At 47.7% G+C, this 19,603-nt stretch overlaps 1 protein-coding gene across 1 annotated transcript in view; it reads right to left on the bottom strand.

The window, feature by feature from the left end:
* Positions 1-13,641: 13,641 nt before the first annotated feature.
* Positions 13,642-19,603, bottom strand: part of LOC127053834 (uncharacterized) — a 49,413-nt gene continuing 43,451 nt past the window's right edge. The window contains exons 26-28 of the mRNA XM_050959152.1: positions 19,046-19,154; positions 17,613-17,816; positions 13,642-15,193 (exon numbers count right to left, since the gene is read on the bottom strand). Coding sequence (XP_050815109.1) covers positions 15,109-15,193; positions 17,613-17,816; positions 19,046-19,154 — 398 coding nt within the window. The 3' untranslated portion in view covers positions 13,642-15,108. The remainder of the gene's footprint in view (positions 15,194-17,612; positions 17,817-19,045; positions 19,155-19,603) is intronic.

The raw sequence follows: 19,603 nt of genomic DNA, 5'->3' as shown, positions 1-19,603 counted from the left end.
ATTTTCAGTGGCAAGAGAGAAATGGAGACAAAAATGACTAAATTAGAGGTGGAAAAATGAAAAATTTCTATAAAAATATTGAGAACAGTGAAATATCTGTTCCTGTTTGGAACACACAGATCGAAAACAACGTCCAGATTGTCAAGAAATGTCTTTTTTATTCTGGTTAATTACACAGATACCACTTACTGTCTTTCCACTTCGTCTATGGTCTCAGGCAATGGCACGTTGTGTGTCTCTGGCAGTAGGCAGGTTGTGATGCCGGAGACAATAGGGGCAGTTCCATAGATAATCAAGGGCAGGGATGGGAACAATTCTCCAGTCAGCCGAACAAGTGGAGCCATCATGCTACCAACCCGAGCCATGGTGCCACCAAGTCCCAGCCCCGTCTGCCTGAAACAGCCATAAAAAGTCCCCGTCTGAGCTTGGGCTATTGGGCCAGAGCCCCAGCTGGTGTAAATGGGCCATTGCTCTGAAGTCAATGGAGTGACAGACTGGCTTTGGACTTGAACCATTGACTCCAATTTACATCAGCTGGGCATCTGATCCCATTGATTCCAATGGAACAACGCTGAGTTACACCAGCTCTGGATTTGAACCATTGACTCCAGTGGAGCTACCGTCAGTTTATACCAGCTGGGAATCAGGCCTCGTCGACTTCACTGCAGCAATGCCAGTTTACACCTGCTGGGGATTTGACCTCATTGACTCCAATGGAGAGATACCAATTTACACCTGCTGGGGCTCTCGCTCTTTCAATGTGTATTTCGGAGGGGATTTCCCCCATAAACAGAAGATGTGGTCTGAGCATAGGATGCAGGAATAACTGAAATGGAGGCTATAGTGAAAATTGTGATTTACTTCTCACTTAAACTGGTATAACTCTACTGATATAGCAAGATAAAAGTACAGAGAGAGAAAAGGGGACGTATGGGCCGGATAGATAGAACTCTGTCTCTGAGGACTCAAGTGGCATGGAGGGCTTGTATGGGCCTGTGCAGAGGGGTACATTTCACTCTGAGAGCACAAGTCAGCTCTGTGATGTCTGAATTCACTACACTTTACAAGTCATCAAACGAGTTCCATGGAGCACAGCCAAGGTCGCAGTTTGCTGATAGAGCTTCCTAGGCAGCAGTGGGGTCTGGTGCTGGCTTCTAGATACCTGATCACTGTTGGGAACAGCTCTCCAGAAAATATATAGGCACAGTTAAGTGATGCAACCAGGGAGCCTTTCCGATCACAGCGAAGACCATGCACAGGGTCTGCAGTTCTGGAGAGGGGGAAAAATAGGGCAGTTCAGCCTAAGTCAGGAGTGACTTAGGTATTATTACATGCAGTGTTGGTGTAGCCATGTCAGTCCCAGGATATTAGAGACAGGTAGGTGAGGCAATAGCTTTTATTGGACCAGTTTCTGCTTGTCTGTCTCACCAACAGAAGTTGGTCCAATGAAAGATATTACCTCACCCACCTTGTCTCTCAGTTATTGCAGGAATTCTAACCGCAGACCAGTGATTCTCATGAGCAACAGTAAAGAAGTGAGATGACCTTTGCATATGGTATTGGTGGGGCCACTCTAAACAAAATTGGTGATCCAATGGGCTTGGAGTCAGGATACCTGGGTTCTGTTCTCAGCTCTGCTGTGTGATCTTAGGCAAGTCACTTCACCTCTGTTTCTGTTTGTCCTCCCAACCTTTGTCTGATTTGGCTCTTTAGATTGTAAGCTCTTAGCAAGTGATGGTCCATGCCCTGGTGTGTCTGTACAGCCCCTAGCACAATAGGGCCCTGGTCTCATTTGGGACCTTTAGGTATAACTGTAATAAAAATTATTATAATAATAACACCAGCCCAGATCCTCAGCTGCTGAAGACTATGGAGCTAAGCTGCTTGATGCCAGCTGAAAATCTGCTTCAGTATGTCCAGTTCTAGTCCACACTTTAAAAAGGAAGTTGAAAAATTGGAGAGGGTTCAGAAAAGAGATTTGAGGTCTGGAAAGCCTGTCTTACAGTGAGAGATTTCAGGAGCTTCATCTATTTAGCTTATCCATTGGCTGGTTCTGGGATGGCTTGATCATCATGGTCTATAAATACCTGCACAGCAAGATGATTTCTGATGCAGAGGGCTCCTCAATCTACCAGACAAAGGCAAAATGAAATTGAGTGGCTGAAAATTGATGCTAGACAGATTTCAACTAGAAATAAGGCTCACATTTGAATCTTTAAATTCAGTGGACATATTTCTAAAAGATACTAGCTCAACCATCAGATATGGGCTTTATGCAAGAATTACTAGTGAGGTTCTCTGGCCCATGTTATACAGGAGGTCAGATTAGATGATGATGCTTAACTCTTCTTTAATGCTTTGCATTGGTAAATTGCAAAAACTCTTTACAAAGGAGATCAGTGTCATTACCCCCAGTTATGGGGAAACTGAGGCACATAGAGGAAAAGTGACTTGCTCAAGGTCACCCTGCAGGCCAGAGCAATGAATAGAACCTATCTTCAGAGTCCCAGTCTAGTGGTTTGTTTAGCAGATCACACTGCCTTCCCCTTCTGGCCTTCAATCTGTGGGTCAGATCCTCAACTGCTATAAGCTGGGAAAACTACTAGATATATAAACTCTTCCTATGTATGGTCCAGCCAACTAGAATGGGACAAAGAACCACATTGTGTTAGTGTGGGATATAAAAATTTTATTAAAGTAAATGTTTGAAATGAAATATACACAGATTGAAAGGGAAGGTACTGTACATCTGGGGTCAGGCTTGGGTTATGGGGGGTTACAGATATCGTTTGCAAGGATGAAAAGATACATACATATCGCATAACCGGCATAGACCCAGATTGGGGTGCAAGGATTTTTAAAGTGTCAGTGGGTAAGTGGGCTCGGGTACGCCACCCATGAAATGAATAAGGAGTCCAAGTCAGTATCGGTGGAGCGGATAGGTACATGGGTGGGGTGCGTCCCTGGGTCGTCAGGGAAGGAAGAGGGTAATTTCCCTGATCGACTGTCTCGATTACTAGGTGTGGTATTGGCGGTGTCCGGTGATGTGTTCAGTAGAAATGTCTCTGGACCACCTGATGGTGTCGGACACCATGAGCGGAAAACGCAGTACATGGTGAAGCTGGGGGAGAAAGCAGCACAGATACCTGTTACTGCCATTTGCAGGTAGCACCAGATCAGGAGGGCTTTCCGGCCAAACCTGCAGCACAGAGAATAGAGTTAATGGGGTGGGGGATGGGGGGAAGAGAGAGATCAGGAAGCTGATCCAGGGCAGGGAATTTGGAGGCTGGTATGATTGCACCATATGGCCACCTATTACTCCTACTTTGGCGATCTCAGCTGCCTCTCAGCACTGTTTGCAATGGAGAGTGCGTGAACCAAAACTCAGGGTTAGGCATTCATTTGAATGCATGACGTTATCCCAGTACATTTCTGCCGGTGCCCCTCAAGCCCGAACTGCAGCCCTCCTGCTGTTCCAGCCTTGGCCTCCCCTCCCCCATCTCTGTGGTGCCCCTCAACCATAACCGTGTTCCCTCTGCCAATTCGTATCAGTTGTGACCTGCAGCATTCCCAGCAATCCCTCCCCAGGGCCACTACACAGTCCTGACCTGCAGGCAGTAGATACATAACCATTGTGACATGTTTTTGGAGCTGGGGTTGGTGTGGCTCCAGCTCACACTAGCAACATGAAAGCGTGTGGAGCTCAGAGTCGCAGCCTCACCATCTCACCTGTCCGCGAGGTGTCCAAACACAGCTGACCCCATCAGCACACCAGCCATGTAGAGCGACTGCACCATTTGACGGAGTGTTCTGGACTCACACACCAAATCCCACTGCACGAGGGGAAAGAAACAGAGACCAGTGAGAGCTGGAACTTTTTGGAAGTGCCTATGGGTGGCGGGGAGGGGAGGTTGGACATGCTGTAGCCTGGTCTGTAGAGAGGATTTGATCCCCAGGTTTTGATATTTTGCTCCAGGCAGACACAGAGATGGGAAGAGGTGGCTTTAACCCACACTTGTGCTCCCCCTTTCTGGACCCTACTTAACCCCTGGGGTGTGTGTAGAGTGGACTCGGAGCTTCTCCGACTTCCACTCTTCCTCCTGATGCCCCTGGGAAGCAAAGCTCAGTGCAATCAGGCCACACCCCCTATGCTGGGGACCTGGGAGTGGAGCATTTTTACTGGCCTTCCCACAGGGCTGGGTTATTAAGGGGCTATTCACACCCTCCACACTGAAAATCTGAGCCCTAAAAATCAGGCCCTGAAGTGGACACCCACGAGTAAAATTGGTGTACAGAGAACCCATAGGGTCAAGTGTGTGGATGGGGAGATCTGTACTGGTCAGTCAGCAAACCTGTTATAGTATGAACAGTGGGTGTGGTCCCCTTCCCCTGTACCTTGTAGAGTTGCCACCCATCCAGGTTTTCCCAGGGTCATCTCCTTTTTGAGGTAGCTGCCTGGGAAATCTGTCAGGGTACTCAGTGCACCCTGCCAGTTTTACAGGTTCAGGCTCATCTTGGATGTCCCATTTTTTTGTACCTCAGAGGTGTGGTGGGTTGAATCACAGAACCCACCTTGGGAGCTGCCAACTGATGTGCCAAGACTACTTCTTTCCTGCCAACTCGGGACCCCAGCACCCTGTCTTGCTGAGCCGGACACGCCCGTCTGTTCCAGCACAGACCCAGGGTCTGAATTACTTGCCCCACAGCTGCAGGCTTAACTGAAAGCAGCTAACAGAAGTGTTCCTGTCATTAACACTTAGATGCCCAACTCCCAGTGGGGTCTAAACCCAAATAAATCCATTTTACCCTATATAAAGCTTATACAGGGTAAACTCATAAATTGCTCTCCCTCTATAACACTGACAGATATGCACGGCTGTTTGCCCCATCCCCCAGGTATTAATACATACTCTGAGTTAATTAATAAGTTAAAAGGGATTTTATTAAATACAGAAAGTAGGATTTAAGTGGTTCCAAGTAGTAACAGACAGAACAAAGTGAATTACCAAGTCAAATAAAATAAAACACACAAATCTAAGACTAATACAGTAATACAACTGAGTACAGACAAAAATCTCACCCTCAGAAATGTTTTCATAAGTTTCTTTCACAGACTGGACGCCTCCTAGTCTGGGCACAATCCTTTCCTCTGGTACAGCCTTTGTTCCAGCTCAGGTGGTAGCTAGGGGATTCCTCATAATGGTTGCCCCCTTTGTTCTGTTCCACCCATTTATAATATATCTTTTGCATAACCCTGTCTGGGTTCCCATCTCCTCCTTCTCAATGGAAAGACACCAGGTTAAAGATGGATTCCAGTTCAGGTGATGTGATCACATGTCACTGTAAGACTTCATTATCCACTTGTCAGCACACACGTATACAGGAAGACTTACAGGTAAAACAGACCCATCTTCTGGCCCCATCAAAATCTCATCCTGATTTTGAATAGTTAAAGGCAGAGGTTTAAATAGTTGAAGCAGGAGGTTTAATATTGTAACGGGTTAGTTACCCACTCCTGTGCTGAGGAGTTTAAAAATCTGCCTGGCAGGGCTTGACAGCTGCAGCTCTAAAAGCTGGGCTGATTGGGGAAGTGGCCACTGCTGGGCCACACCCCAATCAGGCCACAGCTGGCCCCTATAAAAGGCTGTGAGTCAGGACCCCACTCACTTTCCCTCTGCCTGTAGAGGGAGAAGGGTCTGGCTGTAGGGAGCTAGACAAGGTACCTAGAGTGGAGCAGGGCTGGGGCGCTCCTGCCTGGAAAGCCCCAGGCTGTGTCCTAGCATAAGGCTAAGAGGTACTGGGGAGTGCAGGGGGCAGCCTAGGGGTAGGCAAAGGCAGCAGGTCCAAACCCCTTTGCTGATGATGAGTGGCTTATACTGCAGTTTGCCCCAGTGAACAGGGGCTAGATGGAGACTGGGCAGTAGCCAATACTGAGGCAAAGTGGGGATAGTGGGGTGGGGCTTCCCTTGGGAAGGGGAGACCTAGTTCAAGGGGCACCAGGGTCCTGGGAGGGACATGGGGGCCAGTAGCTGGAAGGCGGATCACCAGCCCGCAGAGGGCACTCTGGGCTGGCAGTGAGCTAATTCCTGAGGACAGCCAGCAGGAGGTGCCATGCGGTGAATCTTGACATCTACAAAAATCCTGTCCTTTAGCATTAATTATGGCAACTTTAGATACTCTTAATATCCATATAAATGTCCAGTACCTCTTTGCATGTTGCTAAATCCTTGGCCTTAATGACCTGTGCCAATGAGTTCTACACTCTAATTATGCCAGGGCTTGGAAACAGGTAGTACACAGCCATTCCTCTCCTGACATGTCTCCGGAGGTACTATCATGTTCTCCATAACCTCTGCTTGGATTTTAAAAATTAGTAACTTTCCAGTAGTGCTGGTTGGGAACCAGAATTTTCATTCTGTGAAAAATACTGACATCTACAAAGAAATCCATTCCAAATTGGAACAAAAAGCCCAAATGTTTAAATTTCCTGCAGAATAACAATTCAGAAACATTTCCATTTGGAACCATCAGAATGTTTAGTTTTGACAGAAATGTTGGATATAGGACTGGAAGGGATCTCCTGGGTCACTGAATCCAGCCCCAGCTATTGCAGGGAATCCAGTTATCTAGTACCGATCAAAAATGTATCGAGCTCCATATTAAAACTAGTTGGATTGTTTGCCCCCCACTTCTGTTCCAGAACCTCCCTCCTCTGATGTTTAGAAACCTTCTTCTCATTTCTGGCCTCAGTTTATTCCTGGCCAGTTTATCCCCATTTGTTCTTGTGCCAAAATTGGCCTTTAGGTTCAATAGCTGTTCTCATTCCTTGGTGCTTACCCCCCCATCCCCAGTGTGTGTGTGTGTGTGTGTGTATATAGAAAGAGAGCAGTTGGATTCCCTCTCACCCTTTGTTTTCCTAGGCTAAACAAACCCAGCTCCTTTAGTCTCTACTCATAAGATTGGCTTTCTGCTCCTCTGATCGGCCTAGTAGACTTTCTCTACAGCTGTTCCAGTTTGAAATCATCTTTCTTGAACATCATTGTTTGAAGAGAAACATTGTTGATTTTACCATTTTGATTCACGCTGTTTTGATGTGTATATTATATTAGGATATTCAATACAATATACTTGGTATAGGCCTAATATTAAATATAATATAGAAATCTAATACAAAAGTAATATTTTAATATAATATTAAAAATTTAAATGAAATGAATTGAAACATTTTGACTTTTTCCATTTGAAATTTTCATCAAAATCAACATGCTCCCACACAACATTAAATGATGACAAAACTGCATTTTTTCAATGGAAAACTCTTCTGTCAGAACATGGTCACTAATCTCCAGCTGTCATAGTTTTGAAGAAACACTCAAATTTATGAGCCACATATAACCATTGTAGAGCTGAGTTGGCAGAGAGCCTGGCACCATAGTTTGGAGAGGTTTGAACTGTCCCCATTCATCTCAGACTGAGGCGAGGTGGGGATAGGTGGTTGCGGGTTCCCTGGGGAGGGGAGACCCAGTGAGAGTGTGGGATACTGCAGGGGGCAACTCCAAAATAAGGGGCAATGGGTTATCTCAGATGCTCCATGGAGGATAATTTAAACAGTCTTTCAGGCTCAAAACGAGGCACAATCAAGCCCCATTGTATGGGAAAAACAGCTGCAGGCAATGGGACTTCCATCCAAGACACTAAGCCATGTGGCTAGGCCCAGAGATGGCTCTATGTATTTTGCTGCCTCAAGCACAGCAGTCAGGCGGCTTTCGGTGGCGCACCTGTGGGAGGTCCACTGGTAACATGGATTCGGCGGCATGCCTGCAGGAGGTCCACCAGTCCCGTGCCTTCGGCGTACTTGCCGCAAAATTGCCACCAAAACCGCGGGACTGGCGAACTTCCCGCAGGCGTGCTGCCAAAGGCAGCCTGATTGCCGCCTTCACAGGAACCGGCAGGCAGTGCCCCCTGCACCCCCACGGCTTGCACCCCAGGCACGGGCCGGGTGCGCTGGTGCCTGGAGCCGCCCCTGGCTAGGCCAGTGTTAACCCAGGCAGATGAATAGGGCTCTCCCTGGTTGCAAAGGAGGGAGCTAGGCTGTGTATGTTGGAGGCAGGAAGCCAAGAGAAGCAGTTCTGAGTGTGACCCAGGGGAGGAAGCAGAGAGACAGGGGAGAGCTTTTTGGGCACAGAGCTTGTGGAGGAGGAGAGAGGCAGGGGCAGAGATGGGGATTCAGGAGCAAGGAAACTGTCTGCTGCTGTTGGTGTTCAGGGAACCGGTACCCTGTAAATAAACAAGGTTTCACCAAATAATTGACCTGACTTGTATCCTCCATTCCTCATGCTAACAGAAACAACCCCGCAAGGCCCTGAATATTGGGCTAAGGCTTGGGCCAAAAGAGCAACAATAGAGAAGGGAAGAGCAGGACTCCTGGCTCTGGTAATCATTCAAACAAACTGCACTTTACTGCAGTTGAATGCAAGGTGACACATCTAGCAGCAAGGAAGGAAGGCCACCCCTACAGAATGAGGGCCTATGTCCGGGAAAGCAGTGGTGACGCTGAAAAGGAGCTAGGGGTGGACAAACAACTCAACATGAGCTTGCAGTTCAATGCGGGTACAAAAATGGCTCTTGTGTTCCTTGGCTGTATAAACAGGGAAGCAGTGAGGAAAAGCAAGGGGATGATTTTACCTCTGTGTATTGCATTGGTGAGACCAATACTGGAATGCTGCACCCAGTTCTGGGGAGTGCTTTTTAAAAAGGACGCTGAAAAATTGGAGAGGGTGCAGAAAAGAGCCAGAGAAATTATTCAAGGGCTCAAGAAAATGCCTGACAGTGAGAGACTTGAAAGCTCAGGCTGTTTCAGATCAAGAGATGAGTCTATTACAGTGACTGTAAAGCACCTTCATGGGAAGAAAATACCAGGTACTAAAGGGATGCTGAGGATGCTTTCACCCCAGTTCCAGGTGGAGTTTAAACCTAGCAGAGAGGCAGAACAAGAACCAAAGGCTGGAAGCTGAAGCCAGACCAACTCCGGTTAGAAATAAGACACCTTTATTTCACTATTTGATTCACTATTTTTCCATCTCCTGACGTCTCCAAACCAAGGCTGGATGCCTTCCTGTAAGAGCTTTAACCAAACCCAAGTCATTGGGCTCAGTGCAGGGATATCTAGGCGACATCCTCTGACCTGGGATATACAGGAGGTGAAGATCTATGGTCCCTTCTGGCCTTAAAAGGTATGGAACTATGAAAATGAGTTGTTGTCTGAGGAGCCATTACTTGGGTCTCCCAGTCTTGCTGCTTGTCCCTAGTCTTTTTTGGGCAAGAGGGCATGGAAGCAGCTTGGGTGCTACGTAGAGCCAATTTTGGGCTGTTTTCAAGGGCAAGATATGGTCCAGAGGCTGCAGTGGTTGATCATTTGCTTGTTGTGTTGGACGAAGGTCGGATGCTGATGACTGGATCTGTAGGCCTTTCACAGCCTTAATCACAAAGAGTTGTTAACTCAAGGGCTCATACTAGCAGTCACACACCCCTCTCAACTCCCTGTTGGGCCCAGGGGGCATTTCTGGGAGAGCAGTCATCCATTCATGTGGAATGACATGGGGTTATTTTCTGTGCTCCACTGAGCAGTGTGGGTCAAGGCAGACTGCAAGTTGGGATTCCTGGCTTCCATTCCTGGCTCTGGGAGGGAATTGGGGGCTAGTGGGTGAGAGCAGGCGGGAGGGGGCAGGGAGTCAGGACTCCTGGCTTCTATTCCTAGCTCTGGGAGGGTTGTGGGGTCTAGTGAGGAGAGCAGGTAGGGCTGGGAGTCTGGACTCCTGAGTTCTATTCCTGGCTCTAGGACAGGGGTCAGCAACCTTTCAGAAGTGCTGTGCCGAGTCTTCATTTATTCACTCTAATTTAAGGTTTCACGTGCCAGTCATACATTTTAATGTTTTTAGAAGGTCTCTTTCTATAAGTCTATAATATATAACTAAACTATTGTATGTAAAGTAAATAAGGTTTTAAAAATGTTTAAGAAGCCTCATTTAAAATTAAATTAAAATGCAGAGCCCCCCAGACTGGTGGCCAGGACCTAGGCAATGCAAGTGCCGCTGAAAACCAGCTTGCGTGCCACCTTCGGCACCCGTGCCATAGGTTGCCTACCCCTGCTCTAGGAGGTGAGTAGGGGTCTAGTGACTAAAGCACGGGGTCTGGGAGTCAGGGCTACTGGGTTTTATTCCCAGACATGGCTGGGGAGGAGGGTCTAATGGGTAGAGCGGGAGGACTGGGAATCAGGACTCTTGGGTTCTATTGCCAGCTCTGGAAATAGAGTGAAATGGGGTCTGGTGGGTAAGTGACGCATAGCGGGGACTTGGCTTCAAGGCTCTTGGGTTCTGTTCCCATCTCTACAAGGGTTTTATGATCTAGCAGTGGAAATGGGAGGGACTGAGAGTCTGGATTTCTGGGTTCTGTTGCCTATTTGGGGAGGAAGTAGTATAGTTTAGTGGTCAGAGCAGGGGATTGGAAACTGAGATGCTTGGGTTTTGTTCCAAACACCAGGAGGAGTGTTATCTTGTGATTAGAGTAATAGGAGAGTATTGATAGTCTTGGATTCAGGTCCAGTGCAACCATTTGCTTAGGGCGCTGGGATTTGGGGGGGTGCCATTTTCTTCGGCAGCGACCACAGCGGCTGGATCTTCAGCCACCCCAGTCGCCGCTGGCATTTAGGCGGAAGGAGCTGGGGCAGGGGAGTGCGGGGAGGGCCGCCTGCAGTAAGTAAGGGAGGAGGTGGCACACAGGGGAACTCCCTGCCCCAGCTCACTCCTGCCCCACCCCCTTCTCAAGCACACAGTGGCTGCTTCACTTCTCCCGCCTCCCAGGCTTGCGGTGCCTAAGCTGATTGGCGCCGCAAGCCTGGGAGATGGGAGAAGTGACACAGCGACGGCATACTCAGGGTGGAGGCAGAGCAGGGATGAGCTGGGGCGGGGGGGAGGTGCTTCAGGGTGGGGAGCTGCAACGGGGGGGTGCCTAAGGGAGGAGGGAAGCTGCTGCATAAGGGGGTGCCTCAGGGCGGGGGCTCAGGAACGGGGGAGGGCGCAAGGTGGAAGTTTCACCTAGGGCTTGAAACATCCTTGCACCGGCCCTGCTTGGGTTCTGTTCCCAACTCTGGGAGAGGAATGTGGTCTAGTGGGGGAGGGGGAGCTCTGTGAGTCAGGACTGTGGGGCTCTAGCCTTAGCTCTGCCACTGACTTTCCATCCATAACCTCGGTCATGTTGCTCTGTGCCTTACTTTGTTGTTCTGTAACACAGGTACAATAATATTCACCTAATTTCCATGAGAGTGTGAGGCTTGGTTAAGCAATACGCAAAAAGCCCTTTGAGAGCACAGAGAAGAGCAGAGTATGATTGTATGGGATGGCTGTGTTCCCTCCAGCACCCCAGAGACTGAGCATGTAACCAGAGCCAGCATCTGTACTCGAACCTTGAGCCTCGCTTCCAAAGAAGGCAGAACCCTGCCTTCAAGAGGAACACTGCCAAGTGCAATAGAAATGGTTTATTTGCGACAGCATTTCACATAGGTATTTTCTTTGTACAGTAAATAGTTGCTTTTGCCCCAGTTCTAGGTGGAGTTTAAACCCTACGTGGATTGGCATGAGCCGCATTTTGATCCTGTTAACTGGATTTTTTTAATATGAAAATGTGCATTTTATTAACACAAAGCATGGGGACAAGGAGACAGATTCTCAAATCCAGCCAAGGCAACTGAGTTACGGTCTGTCTGTGCTGCAGTCGGAAGCTCCAATTGCAACTGCAGCAGACATACCCCCGCTCGTTTTAATCTCACTAGCTTGGCTCCCAGCACAGTCACGCTGCAGCAGCACATGCTTCAGCACGGGCTAGACCTGTGGCTAATGACCCAGGGTTCCAGACAGGCTTGTAGAGCCTGTGCTGAAGTATTGCTCTGGTACCTGAGCTAGCGAGGGTAAAGCTAGCTCAGGTATGACTGCTCAAGCTGCAGTCTCCCCTTCAGTCTTGATTTATACTGGTGTAACTGAGTGGTCTGGTGGTTAAAACTAAGCATCAGGATTCTTGAGTTCCATTCCCAGCTCTGTGAGGGGAGTAGGGTCTCGTGGTTATTGCTGTAGGGGCTGAGAATCAGGACTCCTGGGTTTGCAGGGCAGGCTTTAGACCGATTTGCCCGATTCCCAGGAATCAGGCCCCGTGCCTTAGGCACCTTTTTAATTTTTTTTTTTTTTTTTTACTTACCCCAGGTCCCTGGCTGTGATCTGCTCCGGGGTCTTCCATGGTCCTGCTCCCTTGACCAAAGTGCAGGCAGGAGTGCGGCAAGCCCCGCGGCCCCACTCTCCCAGCTGGAGCCCCAGCCGGAGCGCGGCTCTCCCAGCTGGAGCTCCGGGCCCTTTAAATAGCCTTCAGAGCCCTGGGTTAGTGAGGGGCTCCGGGGACTATTTAAAGGGCCAGGGCTCCAGCTGCCTCTGCCACCCCGGTCCTTTAAATAGCCGCCGGAGCCCGCCACCCCCATGCGTTCCCCAGGGCTCTTGCGGCTATTTAAAAGGTCCAGGGTTAAAGGGGTAGAAGCTGGGGAGCCCCGGGCCCTTTAGCCCCCAAAGCCCTGGGATAGCAGGGAGCTTGGGGGCTATTTAAAGGGCTGGGGCTCCAGCTGCCTCTGCTGCACCCCCTGCCCTGCTCACACCAGCCCCGCTCCCCCTGCCTGCAGCCAGCTCTGCACCCCGTGCCCACAGCCAGCCCCTGTCAAACCCCCTGCCCTGTCTCCAGTCAAACCCTGCCACACACCTCTGCGACCCTGCCCAAAGCCAGCTAGCCAGCCCCCACACACTGCTGCCCGCACCAGCCCTGCACACCCTGCCCTGTCTCCAGCGAACCCCTGCTGCACCCCCCCTGCCTGAAGCCAGCCAGTCTCACACTCCTCTGTCGCCAGCCCTGCCAACCCCTGCTGCATCCCCCTGCAGCCCTACCTGAAGCCAGCCTGCCCCACACACCTCCTATCTCCAACCAGCCCCGCACCCCTTGCCCTGCCTGCAGCCAGACCCTACCTCCAGTCAGCCCCTGCCCTGCCTCCAGCCAGCCCCATGTCCACTGCTGCCCTGCAGTTCCAGGGCAGTAACCCTGCACACTTGCTTCAATGAGGGGGGCAGGGAGCAGCTGGGACCCACACATGTGCACACCCCCAGGGAGCGGCAGGGACCCACACATGTGAAACAGCAGTCATTAATAACCAATCAACAGCATATATGATGCAATGTACATAATATATAACTTTATTATTTATATAGTTATGGAAAGTAAATAATACATGAAAGAAATGAGAGGCTTTTTTTCCACTTTTTTTTTTAAGTCATCCCTGCCAGGGCCCCACCAAAAATGTTCGAATTGGGCCCCGCACTTCCTAAAGCTGGCCCTGTGGGTTTGGTTACCAGTTCTGGAAGGAATGGAGTCTAATGGGTCAGAGCAGCAGGAATGAGGGTCAGGACTTCTGAGTTCTGTTCCCAGCTCTGGCTGGAGAGTAGTGTCTAATGGTTAGAGCAGATGGGGCTGGGAGTCAGGACTCCCAGGTTCCATTCCCAGCTCTGGAATGGGAAGGGAGGTTAGCGTGTGTGTGTTCGGCCGAGGAGGACTCCCGACTCTGAGGGAAGTGAAATGTAGCGGGCTAGGGCAGAGGAAGCTGAGAATCAGGACTCCTGGGTTCCCTTTCCTGTTTTCAAAACTGAACAAAGGAAATATCCTTTCTGGCATGACAGTATTAGACTGTGGAACTCACTGATACCGGATGACATCGAGGCCACAACTTAGCGAGATTCAAAGGGGGGACTTGACATCTCTATGGGTAACAGGAATATCAGTAATAAAATAAAGTTTTTAGAAGGCATATAAACCTCATGCTTCGGGCCTTAAGCCAATCTGTGACTAGTGGAGCTGTGAGAAATTTTTCAGCTGAAACTGTTTTGGGATGAAAAATGCAGATTTGGTGACACTACAATAGTTCATCATTTCATGTTGGTTTTGCTGAATTGTTCGTTTCAGGGGGAAAAATCCCCAAAAAGTCTTAAATGTTTTGATCTTTTGATTTGAAACAACTTCGTTTAGAAATTTCCTTTAATTGTTGTTTTATACAAAATACTAAAGTTTAAAAGCAATTTGCAATCAAAGCAAAATGTTTAGTTTGAAACAAATTTTTTACTCTTGATTTGCTGAAAATTTTGAACAATTTCATTTCCAGCCAAAATGTGTGTGTTTTCCCTTGATTTTTCCAAATTGCGAGTGAGCTGAAAAATCCATAATTTGCCCAACTTTAATGACTGTTCAAGATCAGGATGAGACTTAATGGTGGGGAGATTATTTCATATCTGCCCACTGCAGATTTCTCACACCTTCCTATAAGGCATCTATCACTGACCACTGTTAGAGAGACTACATGGACCTTGGCTGCGATCAGTCCAGCAGTTCCTATATTCTGCCACCATTTCTGTACATATTCTTACAGAATTCCCTTAAGAATTGCCACTGCGTGACTGTCCTGCAGTACTGGGTCAATCCTCAGCTACGTGGATTAACGCTTGCTGAGGATCTGGCCCAAAAATATTTGCTGAGCTGTTGGGTACCATATGTTGGATCGCAGCAGAGTGCAACACCAGGTTTTGAACTTCATGGAGGAGCCACACAGAGTAATTGAGTCGTGTCCCCCACCTTACACACCAGCAGGTCCCGTGGTATAAATTCCTGCTGTGATTTGGAGGTAAACATGCTTTTTGAAGAGATTGATTCCCTGCATTAAGTGCAAAATTCAACCCCTATGGAGTTGTCACTGATGCCTGCATATTACTTCTACCATGATTAAAACAGTAAAAGAGAGAGGGTGGAGTGTTCAAAAGTGCCTAAGCCCCCACTTTCAAAAGTGATTGGGAGCCACATTTTCAAAGGTACTTAGGTACCAAGAGATTCAGATAAGTGCCCAGTGGGATTTTCAGAAGTGCTCAGGTAGATGAGGCATGGAAGTGGCTAAGTCACTGGTGAAAATGGAACATAGTTTCCTAAGGCACTTTTGAAAATTTTACCCGTAGACTCTACAACAGTTACTCATTTTTTCTTTCCTTAACTGGCTTCCTTGGCTGAGTCTGGCATGGTGGGTTTCAGAAGGATCTTCATTTGTTGTTCTTCATCTCTCAGATGCCTGGATCTCAATGAAAAAGAATATCAGTAAATATTAACATTTATACAAGCATCAAGAGACATACTTGGAGCTAATGGGGCCAGATCCCACCTGGTGTAAATCAGCCATAGCTACACTGGAGTCAATTGGATCGGACTATCTATCTATCAATCTGTCTATCTATCCAAATGATTGGAGGATAGCTAATGTGACGCCAATTTTTAAAAAGGGCTCCAGAGGTGACCCTGGCAACTACAGGCTGATAAGTCTCACTTAAGTACTGGGCAAATTGGTTGAAACTATCCTAAGGAATAAAATTGTCAGACATATAGATGAACATAATTTGTTGGGAAATAGTCAACATGGTTTTTGTAAAGGGAAATGATGCCTCACCAATCTACTAGAATTCTTTGAGGGGTCAACAAGCATGCGGACAAAGGAGATCCAGTGGATATAGTGTATTTAGATTTTCAGAAAGCCTTTGACGATCCCTCACCACAGGCTCTTAAGCAGTCATGGGATAAGAGTTTCGCTTCTCTCATGGATTGGTTAAAAGATCGGGGGGAAAAAAGGTTAGGAACAAAATGGTCAGTTTTCAGACTGGAGAGAGGTAAATAGTGGTGTCCCCCAGGGGTCTGTTCTAGGACTAGTCCTATTTAACATATTCATAAGCCATCTGGAAAAAGGGGTAAACAGTGAGGGGGCAAAATTTGCAGATGATACAAACCTACTCGAGATAGTTAAGTCCCAGGCAGACTGTGAAGAGCTACAAAAGGATCTCACTAAACTGGGTTACTGGGCAACAAAATGGCAGATGAAAATTAATGTTGACAAGTGCAAAGTAATGCACATTGGAAAACATAATCCTAACTATACATATACAATGATGGGGTCTAAATCAGTTGTTACCACTCAAGAAAGTGATCTTGGAGTCATTGTGGATAGTTCTCTGAAATCATCCACTCAATGTGCAGTGGCAGTCAAAAAAGTGAACAGAATGTTGGGAATCATCAAGAAAGGGATAGATAAGACAGAAAATATCATATTGCCTGTATATAAATCCATGGTATGCCCACACAATGAATACTGTGCCCAGATGTGGTCACCCCATCTCAAAAAAGATATATTGGAATTCGAAAAAGTTCAGAAAAGGGCAACAAAAATGATTAGGGGTATAGAACGGCTTCTGTATGAGGAGAGATTAATAAGACTGGGACTTTTCAGCTTGAAAAAGAGGTGACTAAGGGGGGATATGGTAGAGGTCTATAAAATCATGAGTGGTATAGAGAAAATAAATAAGGAATTGTTTACTCTCTCATAATACAAGAACAAGGGGCAACCAAATGAAATTAATAGGTAGCAGGTTTAAAACAAACACAAGAAAGTATTTTTTTCACACAACGCACTGTCGACCTGTGGAACTCCTTGCCAGAGGATGTTGTGAAGGCCAATACTATAACAGGGTTCAAAAGGGAGCTAGATAGATTCATGGAAGAGCTGCCCATCCTAGCTAATAGCCATTGATGGACCTTAATGGTGTCCCTAGCCTCTGTTTGCCAGAAGCTGGGATTGGATGACAGGGCATGGATCACTTGATAATTTGTCTAGTCATTCCCTTTGGGGCACCTGCCATTGTCCACTGTCAGAGGACAGGATACTGGGCTTCATGGACGTTTGGTCTGACTCAGTATGGCCGTTCTTATCTATCTATCATGACAGGGTCAGGCCAGATGGCTACAAAAGAGTGGTCGAAGGTAGATACATTAGCTCCAGGTTAAGCAGGTCCCTTTTCCCTGGTAAGATAACAAGGACTATTCTAGAATACTCAGGAACTTTCTAGATTTAAGGCAGGCAGGTTAATTAGGACACCTGTACCAATTGGGAAGTTACTAGAATTAATTACGGCTAATCAGAACACCTTGTATAAAAAGGCTCTCACTCCAGTTAGTGGTGTGTGTGTAAGGAGCTGGCAGTGAGAGGGCGTGCGGCTGGAGGACTGAGGAGTACAAGCATTAACAGACATCAGGAGGAAGGTCCTGTGGTGAGGACAAAAAAGGTGTTAGGAGGAGGCCCTGGGGAAGTAGTCCAGGGAATTGTAGCTGTCGTGCAGCTATTCCAGAAGACACTCTAGACAGCTGCAGTCCACAGGGCCCTGGGCTGGAACCACGAGTAGAGGGCGGGGCCGGGTTCCCCCCAAAACCTCCCAACTTCTGATCCAACACAGGAAGATCTCTGAGGCTAGCAAAATCTGCCAATAAGCACAGGACCCACCAAAGTAGAAGAGGAACTTTATCACACTGTCTAATCATGCATATCATTTCTTGTTTGTGCGCGCGCTCTCGCTCTCTCTCTCTCTGTCTCTCTCAGTGGACCCATGTCTATATCACAAAGCCCCCACATAGAGCGTCGTGGCTACTGTTCCTGCCTCCCAATAGATTCTACTAACCGTGTCTCCACCTCCTCTATGGTCTCAGGCAATGGCACGTTGAGCGTCTCGGGCAGGAAGGTTGCTGCAACGCCAGAGATGATTGGGGCAGCTCCATAAATGATCAGTGGCAGGAAGGGAATGTATTCCTCCAAAATCTTTACCAATGGGGCAGTTATGCTGCCCAGGCGCGACATGGTGTTGGTCAAACCCATGCCGGTCTGCCTGTGAATTTGAAATCATAACAACAGAGCTATTAGCATAAGCCGCAGTGATGAGAAAAATCTGGGCTAAGGCGCTCACAGGCAATAAGCCAAGCAGTACCTCTCAGCCAGGCCCTGTGGACTAGTAGAGTGACTAGGGAGTCAGGACACCTGGGTTCTTTTCCTTGCTCTGCCATTGACCCACTGCATAACCTTGGGCAAGTCACTTCCTCCCTTCATTCATCTCTTTCTCTTCACACCTTCAGTCTGTCTTGTCTATTATGATTGTGAAGAGCAGCGACTGCTGTCACTATGTATCTGGGCAGCACTTGGCACAATGGAGTGCTAATCTCAATTTGGGTCTGTGCAGTGCCTCATATAATGGAGGCTCTGATCTTACTCAGGATCTGTGGAGTGCCTAGTACAATGGGAAGCTGATTTCAATCAGGGTCTGTGCAGCAGCTGGCACCATGGGGCCCTGGTGTGGTCTTTAGGTGCTAACTTAACAAATGGGAACTTTCCTGGGGGCAGGTTACCACAGAAGTGCAGGGTTTCTTGCAGCTGAGACAGAGCTAGCTAGATCTTTGATCCAATGTGGCAATTCCTAGTTCCTAGAAGGGCAATTTTGGGTGGCTAGACTGAGGCACTTCAGAGGGTCCTCACTTTTCAGATGGCACATCCTCAGCAACTGCAGAGAATCAAGCCCAGTTGCAGTATCCTAACGTAGGCATCCCCTGAGATGCCCAAAATCACTAGTGGAGCTGGTCGGAAAATTGTTTTCCTGTCCCATGATAAATTTTGAGATTTCAAACATTTTCCCCGTTCTGAATCAGGACGAACTACTGAAATTTCAAAAAATTTTGTGAATTCAACAGTATAAAAAAATCTTGGTTTGGGTCCATCACATCATTTCATTTTGATTTTGACCATTATGAATTTGTACAAAAAAGGGTGGTTGTTTTTTAATACACATTCCAAAACACAAAGTTGTTTCCAACCAGAAAAACTAAAATTTTCATTTTGGAAATGCAATTTCCAACCTTCCCCTGCCCCCTCCCTCCATTTTTTCTAACCAACTCTTTCCCATGAAAGCTTTGGCTTTGGTGAAATAGCTTTTTCTGTAAGAAAAGTACATTTTGATGAAAAATTCCTGCCCAAATCTAATCACTAGTCACTTGGCTCTGGACTTTTGCTATTCCATGGTGCTGCATGTGTAGTTTGAGCTGCACCCTCTGAGTTTTTTCTACCTACCTAATCACTGTGGGGTACAGCTCACTCGTGTAGAGGTAGACGCAGTTAAAGGAGGCAGCGAGACAGCCTTTTCCAAAGACAGCCAGAACGGTGCGCAGGATCTTCAGATCTTGGGAGAAGCACACAATGGAGGAGGGTTAAGCACGTGGAAAAAGGCTGAAATGCTCAAGAAGGGTCAGGGGCCAATGGGGCCAGATCCCCAGCTGGTGTAAATCAGCATAGCTGCACTGGAATCAATGGAGCCAAATCCCCAGCTGCTTCATTAAAGCCAAAAGGGCAAGAAATCAATGGAGTTGGGCTAATTAACACCAGCTGAGGATCTTTGCCTCAGTTTGCCATCCAGAAATAAGAGTGATAGTCCTTTCTGTGTTGTGTCTATTTAGATTGTGAGCTCTTTGGGACAGGGCCTGGCTCTCCTTTTAGGTCTGTGCAGTGCTTGGCACAATGGGGCCGTGATGTCATCTGGGGTCTGTGCAGCGCCTCGCCCAATAATCAAATACTAATAACCATCTACTCAGCTTTGTTTGTGAAACTGTGTCTGTCACCCCTCCCAGACAG

This window comes from Gopherus flavomarginatus, chromosome 6 (assembly GCF_025201925.1).
Source record: "Gopherus flavomarginatus isolate rGopFla2 chromosome 6, rGopFla2.mat.asm, whole genome shotgun sequence".
Lineage (NCBI taxonomy): Eukaryota > Metazoa > Chordata > Testudines > Testudinidae > Gopherus > Gopherus flavomarginatus.
The sequence above is the reverse complement of the archived record's forward strand: the minus strand, read 5'-3'. Positions and strand labels throughout refer to the sequence as shown.